The sequence below is a fragment of the Pinus tabuliformis genome, chromosome 3_2 (genome assembly GCF_031772625.1).
Source record: "Pinus tabuliformis cultivar Carrire ecotype Pingquan chromosome 3_2, CPIR1, whole genome shotgun sequence".
Classification (NCBI taxonomy): Eukaryota; Viridiplantae; Streptophyta; class Pinopsida; order Pinales; family Pinaceae; genus Pinus; species Pinus tabuliformis.
In genome coordinates this window covers 908,876,063-908,884,584 of record NC_142302.1, presented here as the reverse complement: position 1 = coordinate 908,884,584, position 8,522 = coordinate 908,876,063, and the positions used below count along the sequence as shown (strand labels likewise).

The 8,522-nt window shown below is 36.3% G+C and overlaps 1 protein-coding gene across 1 annotated transcript; it reads left to right on the top strand.

The window, feature by feature from the left end:
• Positions 1 to 5,563: 5,563 nt before the first annotated feature.
• LOC149183570 (thiohydroximate-O-sulfate sulfur/sulfate-lyase (nitrile-forming) NSP1-like) lies at positions 5,564 to 6,813 on the top strand. The gene is made up of 2 exons (XM_089417192.1): positions 5,564 to 5,824; positions 6,003 to 6,813. The coding sequence occupies exons 1-2, from the start codon at positions 5,604 to 5,606 to the stop codon at positions 6,613 to 6,615; spliced, it is 834 nt and encodes a 277-aa protein (XP_089273318.1). The 5' UTR covers positions 5,564 to 5,603; the 3' UTR covers positions 6,616 to 6,813.
• The last annotated feature ends 1,709 nt before the right edge of the window (positions 6,814 to 8,522 follow it).

Below are 8,522 nucleotides of genomic sequence, written 5' to 3'. Positions count from 1 at the left end.
GGATCTTTGTGTATGTTTTTTGTTTATGTTCTCACATTCTATATTTTTATGTTTTAAGAATCCGTTTGTAGGTAATTTTTGTATAGGGTTAAAAGGAAGGTGTTTTAATAAGTTGTTGTAATGGTATATGTCTTGCATATTTTTTGATCCAAAGTTGTTTCCATAAGTCTAATTTGCCTTGAAGTCATCGCCACCAAATAAAGACCATTACAATATTCATTTCAAATGAAAAGAGCTCTATCTCTAAGATTGTGTGGCCAAATCCCCTCAAAAAGCATCGGGATGCATTTCCAAACCCTTGGTTTTCTTGTTTTCCCAAGACTAAAAACATACATTATAACCCAAGTAGTTCCCCTATCCCCTCACAGTGATTATTTGTGTTTCTTCAAGAGAGAATGCCCGCAAGCCTACAATATCAAAGATACAAAGTTACAAATACCTTCACTTATTGGCGAAGCACTAGCCATAAAGTTGTCTTCTTTAACACTACCACCTACCTTGCCCCTATTATTTTATATTTCAAATAGGCAGGTATTGTAATCACTAGTAAACACTTCATCATTATTCCTATCTTCAATAAGTTGTCTACAATTAGAGAAAAAAGATAAAATGGTTGTGTGATCACATGTTTTGTGAATCTAATTGTTTCCATTTTTAACCTATGAATATCGATTTTCTTTATGTTTATGATCTAAATCTTTATATATGAATTTCAATTTGTGAAACCTTCTTTTCTCAACTTTATTATCCCTACTGCAAGCAGTGGATATATGTATTGGATATCTCTTTGATTATGAATTAGTTGCAGATTTGATCAAACGTTTAATCTTATTTTGTAAAGTTAACATTAGCAAACTAATTTTATTTATTTATTTTTAAATATTTTATTTTAATTTTCTTAAATCTCATTAGATGCTCCACTCTTCCTCTTATTGAGTAATGATGATTAGATTGTACAAACAAGCTCCTCCGCCTATCCTGCTGACTCCACCTCACATAGTTCCTAGCGCAGATTTGACACCAATGTACCAACAAGCTGCTCAGCTGACTCCAGTGCACACAATTCATAGCGCCTTAACCCATCATCCAACCACTAAAATAAATTATATCGAGTACAACAATTATTTGCCTGTGTTGACAACGTGGCTCTATAGTATTCTCGTGGATGGGAGCAATTTATATTTTTAAACTGTAATGTAAATATGTGAATGAGGGAATATAACTTGTTAAATATGTGAAATTGAACATAGAAAAGCATGCGTGGAGTCACACTGCTGATGGCGAGTCATGGATTTCAATATCTTAACAACACAAAGCCTTCATTAACCACGATACTGGATAATTAATATTTTATTTATTTGTGATCTAGATTAATAATACTTTATGATTTTGGTTGTTATGAGTAGTTGTGGGAATGTGATTAGTTGCATTTCCCTTGGAAATGGATTGAAAAGCACAAAAATCACTGTATCTTTAATAATTTATTTGATTGTGTCTAATTTCACACACCAAAATCTCATCTAAACAATGCTAGTCCATCCAATTATGGGAATCTACAATTCCCTGCATCAAGGTCCAGAAATCTCAATAAGAATACTTCAACACTGCAATGCGTTCGCATTGGAATCTTTCATGGATATTTCTTGACTCTGCCAATGAATAGTAGTGGGAATTAGAACCAGAATTTTCAGCATCTTAGTCGTCCTCATGATTATATGATTGATCTAACTCACTGAAAGCGTTATGCGAAGAACAAGTTTTCCAAAGATATTTCTTGACTCTGCCAATGAATAGTAGTGGGAATTAGAACCAGAATTTTCAGCATCTTAGTCGTCCTCATGATTATATGATTGATCTGACTCACTGAAAGCGTTATGCGAAGAACAAGTTTTCCCCGTACAAAATGGCATATCTATCTTCTCCCTTCTCACGGGAAAACCTTCTTGCTAAAAGCATTTTGCCTCTTCTGGAATAGAATTAGATAGACTGCCAAGGAAAAGCCAGAAAAGTTGCAGTCACTTGTAGCAACTGCAGTTCTTAGTCATAAAAAGATAGGAAAAGTTGCGATCTTTCATTAGGAAAACCGAAACTGGGTATTACATATCTCTCCACTCCAAACAACCAAACATAGCTGAAAAATCAATCAAAGGCATTTTAGCAATCTATTTGATTATGGACAAGATGGAGTCAATTGCGTTCTTCATTTCTTAGAGTTTATGTTATGTTTCTGCATAAGGGTTGGCAAAGTTTTCTCTTCTAAGCCCCAACAGGCATTGAGTGATACTTTAATATTTTGGTTGGAGGATAGAAATAGAAGTTGTATTTCCTGTTTAGTAAAAAATTGTCTTCTGCCATGTTTAAATTTACCAAACAAATACAAATGATCTCCAAATTTCAACTAATAATGTTGAACAACCTCCACCAAGAACACAATGTGATGCTGTGTGCATTTATAGATACATCTTGATTGCACGAAAAGAGAAAATGGATAGCGACACTTTGGGCATCGTTGTAAGAATATCTATTTAGCTACATAACAATCCTATTTATTATCACAGGTTCAATGTCATTACAATGATTTCTTTAAATATTTTTGCCATCCTACTATTTAGTGATTTCTGTTTCATTACCAAATTATCATATTTGAAATGCACCATGTTATGTTTGTTTGTTTCTTTCATGCCTAGCACTGGAAGCATAGGCACACAAGTATTACCTAGAAGACTTCAATCTTGTGTCAAGCCTTAATTGTTTGTTATTTTAAAGCGATATCAAGGTTTGGATTAAGATTTAATTGAATATTCATTTTTATGGTAAGTGAAAAGTACTGGTCAAATAAGCCATCGATGGTGTGTAGCTAAATCGTTTTAGCTTGTTTTACATTATTCTGCATTCTTAGTGATAGAATTTTCCCATGAGTCTAGGCATTTATGACTGTATTTTGTATTGTTCTATTCTTATGATGATGCCAGTCTTGAATGTTAACCTTATGCTTAAAGTTAAAAGGTTGAAAAAAAGCTGGAAATCATTGCATCTTGAATTGGTACTTTAGAGTAAACCACATTTGGTCAAATTAACTATTGGTTATGTATCTTATGTGTTTTTAGCTGGTTTCACATTCTTTTGTATTCTTAGTGGTAGAATCACATCACTGGTCAAACATGTATAGTTAAAGTCTCTTTACATTGGTCGGACTCTGACTATTGTCAACATCCTCCAGTTTGAAGGAGAACAAAAGAACAATTATTGAAATAATTTTAACCATATCTTTACATTAGATTAATAGGTACATTGAACCACTAAAAGCAGGGCTTAACAAGAAAATCATATTAACAGATAGATTAAACTACTAAAAGCATGGCATAACAAGATAATTGTAGGTTTAAAGTGATTGTAGGAGATACACATGATCTCATCAAGGGCTTAAAATTTTATTCTAAACCTGTTATGTTTTCATAGCTTTGGAGTGTTTCCAGAATTTGATCCATGGGATCAAAATAATCAAAGAGGCATTATATTCACAGAAAATAAAAATTAGTAGGAAATTGTGTTTAAGATCTGGAAAATCATGATATTCATGTTTTCTTTGGATTATAGAATGAATCAAAATGAAATTAAGTATTGCTAGACCATGATGGTTATATGAAATTTACTCAAATTTGAGAACTTATATATGAACCTGATAAACAAGCAATATAGTACCACATATAAGTCCCAATTTCGTCTTATGTGATAAAGTTACAAGGCATTGTAAGGAGGGGAATATATCATTAGAAATTCGGATATGCAATAAAATCCAAACTTTCTCTCATAAGAAGCAATTTTTAGGTCCAAATTGTTCATTCGTAGCAGAAATTTTAACTTGTAACAACTACCACAAAACAATAAAAATCTTTGGAAATATGCCACCATTTATTTCATAGAGGAGAAAATGAAGCGATTTTTCAATTTTGTTCAAATTCATTTTTATTTCATAAACAAGCAAATGAAGCGATTTTTCAATTTTGTCCAAAGTCATCTCTATGTGATTCATCTGTAAAATATTTTCAAGTTATCTAACTTTCCTTTTGTTAAACGATTTTTGGGTATTTAATGGGTTTCTTGGAATGTCCAATAAAAATGGTTTGGTCCTTTTTCTATAATGATTCCAAGCAACTTGCTTATGGGTTGCAACTTCTGAGAATGTTTGTAGTGATTTTTTTCTAAAAACCAACCATATTAAGGTGTATCTATGTAATACACTATAATACAAATGAAATTTCACTAGTCAAAAATCAATAATTAAACTAAGCCGCAAGGAACGATAGGGCCTTGATTTTAGTTTGTCCATAATGTAATTCATAATAACAGCATATGTGATTATTATCTTCTTATTTAATTATTATCATGTGACTAACTATAAATACACCTTTTTCTTTTTTATAAAGTTAAATTCCATTCATTCACCATCAAAAACACAATTTTAGAGTTTGTATTTTGCCTTAATTTACCATTTAAAGAACCAAACTATTAAAAAAATTATAACATCTTAACATCCATACATAGAAATCTAAGAAAATTGTAAAAATAAAATAAAATATTTAATCTAAAAAAACGAAACTATATAATTAAATAGTTAACCAACAAATGCAAAACCAAAGTCTAACTATGAATACACTTTTTTTTTCCTTTAACATGAGACGTATGATGCATATTAAAATTTATAATTTACATTCAAATATTTACGTCGAAAGCTTTCTTTGCTGATTTGGGATGCGAACACACTATTCACCCCGGCTAATGAGAGAGTTTGAATTTCGCCCTTCCAACCAGTGAAATTTTGTCACGTGGTTGTCTCTCCAACTAATCCAGCTTGCTTTCAGCCCAGTTTTCCATACCTACGCGTTTCTGCATCTCTCGATTGACACGACATCCTCCGCCATACCTGTTTGCAAACATTGCCCTCCCTCTCACGTCTTCTGCTCCTCGCCTTACCTATAGTTGTACCATTCTCCTTTGGTCGCTGTACCTTGTCGAGCCCGTCCACCATACCTCCCACAGTCGCTCAACTGTAACTCAGTTCTTAGTTCTTAACATCCCAGTTTGAGTGGTCACACTCATTTACAGGTTATAATGGCAACTAAGGAAATTTGACAATTTCAACCAGCTATGGACTCCTCTGAATTTATAAAACAATAAAAACAAGAAACACTACAGAGCATATTACCTGAGGGGCCTTGTTCCTCTGCCCCGGGCCCCAACCCAATTTGTTTTTTGGTGAGTATAGTTGACTGTGAACTCTATGAATTCATCCATTCCTACTTCCAGCAGGAGAGTGCTCTGATCTGATCTCGAAGCATTGCACCCAGAAGCTTGTCCGATGGTGATCACGCAGGGGAAATGGCTACAGGTATCGCTCTGATCTTCATCTTTGCTAATTTAATTCTTTGATAGATAGTCCGTTTCGCTAGAGCATTGTATTGAAAATGAGGGTAATGGACGGTGCAGGTGAATCAGAAGGAAGGGGGGCCGAAAGCGCGGAGCTCCCATGCAGTTGCAGTGGTGGGAAAAAAGCGTATGTGTTCGGTGGAGAGGTGGAGCCGCGCGTGCCAGTGGACAATTTGATGCATATCTTGGATCTGGAGGACAATTCCTGGTCCGTGGCGGATGCCAAGGGAGAGGCACCGCCTCCCAGAGTGGGGGTCACCATGGTCCCTATCGGCACTGTCATTTATCTCTTTGGTGGCCGAGACCAGCACCACAAGGAGCTCAACCACTTCTATTCCTTCGATACGAATTCCTGCCAGTGGAACCTCATCTCCGAAGCAGACGGCCCACCCCACAGGTTCTAATATGACTGTATGCTCTTTTGCACAGATTTTTTCTCTTTTGCACAGACTTCTATAGGAAAATAGTAAAGATGAAAATTGATTTTGAAGTTTAGAAATTTTGGCTAATCTTACTGGTCTCTGTAAATCTTTGGGCAAATGAATGAAAAATTAGCCTGCCTGTTATGCTTGCAGGAGCTATCATGCAATGGCAGCAGACGATAACCAGGTCTATGTGTTCGGCGGGTGTGGGGAAAAGGGCCGCATGAACGATCTGTGGGCGTTCAATGTGGAGGAAGGGAAATGGAAGGCCCTCCCCGCCCCGCCTCCGGAGAGCAAACTGGTGCCCAGGGGAGGACCAGGGCTTGTTGTGGTGGACAACAAGGTGTGGGTTATCTTTGGTTTCGGCGGCAAGCACGAGCTCTCCGACATCCACTGCTTCGACCTGTGCACGAATCTGTGGGAAGAGGTTGAGGTGAAGGGAGAAGTCAAGCCCACCCCTCGTAGCGTCTTTGCCTGTGCTGCCGTGGGAAAATACATCGCTGTCTATGGAGGGGAGGTCGATCCCAGTGACCTGGGTCATATGGGGGCCGGCTCCTTCTGCGGCGATGTCTTCGCTCTGGACACCGAGGCGCTGGAGTGGATCCGAGTCGAAGATGTTGGTGGTGAAAGTCATCCTGGACCCCGCGGATGGTCTGCGTTTTCTGTAGGCTCTTGTTGTGGAAGTAAAGGACTGCTTGTCTATGGAGGGAATTCTCCTTCCAATAAGAGATTGGAGGACATATTCTTCCTTCAGTTGGCTGCTTGAGTATTGCATCCAACACCTACTATCTGCTAGCATCTAAAGAACTGGATATGAGTAGTTTTCCCACAGTCCGCCATATCTCCCACAGTCGCTCAACTGTCTCACATATTTCCCACCTCTTCTCCTTTGTTTCTTGTGAGACTATTTACCTCTGACTCAGAAACATGGAGTCCACAACTCACAATTGATGTTCAGGGAAAGAGAAAACTACTGTACAACTGATCAAATAATGAGTACTACTTGCATTTGGATGTTCTTTTGGAGATGCTCTACATCTGCATGTATAAGATCCAACTTGCAATTAGCTATTTATTTGGAGATGTTTACCATAACAAATTATAGAAATCCAACTTTCATTCAACCATTATTTTTGGACATACTTAGGAATTGAAATTGAAACTGAAATTATAGTAGTGTGAGTTCATGGCTAAAGAAAGGTCAATGGGACTCAAGAGTAAGGTGGGCAAAAATATCACAATGAGTGTCTAATGCATCTCCTACCCAAAAAAAACAAATCTAGGCGATCAATAATGTAGGAAGATAAAAAAGTAAGTGAAGGAAGCCATGTACAATGTAGAAGACAATTGACAGGAAGTATAAGAATAGATTGAAGAAATGGGAAAGGGAGTTTGAGTCTGGAAGAGTGTGCAATTCTCACAATCACAATAAAATTCCTGATGTAGAGCTTGATGATGTCATCAAGTGAGTGCTCCAGGCTGAGAAGAGGTCGTTGGACTAGTAGTGGGGGTTGTAACTTGTAAAGAACCCTTTACAATAGCTTTTCTACCATTCAAGACTGAAATACCCTTGGAGCGGAAGAACATGGTGAAATGATCTTGCCTTCCTGGACCGGGCATGAAGGGGAGTTGTTGTAGCTCTATGATGAACTCTGGAACCGAAGAAATGAATTAATCTTGAGGCTGAAAGCGTGAGGGGCAATGCTTAACTCGCCTTCTGCTGTCTGTTCCAGCATGAGATGCAGTGACTGTATAATTCCTTTTCATTTTTTTGTTGTAACTGGTTTTAGATATTTGCATTTGTCTTTGTTTCTCCATTTGCATTTTTTATTAACTTAAAAAAGTTGAAAACCCTTTTTCAGAAAAGACAGTTCATCTTATCTTTACGTTTTTGATGATGCTGGAATGAATTTAAGGAAAACACCATCCTACAAATGTTTGGAAGTGAAATGCTAATGCTGAAAGGGTTATCTCAATTTTTTGATGGTTTGATTTGTCACCAATTGCAGGAACTCAAGAATTTAAGGCCACAATTTTATTATGCGGCAAAGTATTCTAAAACGTCATATCTTCATAATGAATAGAACAAACATATGCCTTCTTATGCTTTCTTTGTTAGCATGGTTGGATAATGATTATGTCTTCCAGTTGAGCCTGAGTTGATAGGATTGCATCCTGGCCTTGGCAAATAACCGATTAAGAATAGAAAAATACAGTGTCTTTAGATTCAACATAGTCATGAACATTTTATAGATGCCTTTAATCAAACAATGTTTTTCTTGTGCGTTCGCACAAAAAATTCTTGTAGCCACTTTTGTTCATCTTGCTAGTTTTTTCCATCTATAATGATGAAACAAAATCACTAGAGGCCAATATCTGAGTCAAAAAATATGACATGAACTCTTATTTATCTAGTAAGTTATAATTTAGTATTTTTTCTCGGAGAAAAGTCAAACATATACTAAATAATGTGAAGAAATATCACTCCAAGATTTTCTTCATCTTAGGTGTATGTTCAATAGAATTCTCTGAAAAATTAATTTGGCTGGATTTTTTTTGAAAGGATGACATGATATCAACTATAAGATGAAGTTATAGACCAAAGAACCTTCGATAGGGAGATCAAATGTTCCAATATGTTTGAATGTTGGGATATTGTAGATCATTCTTGAT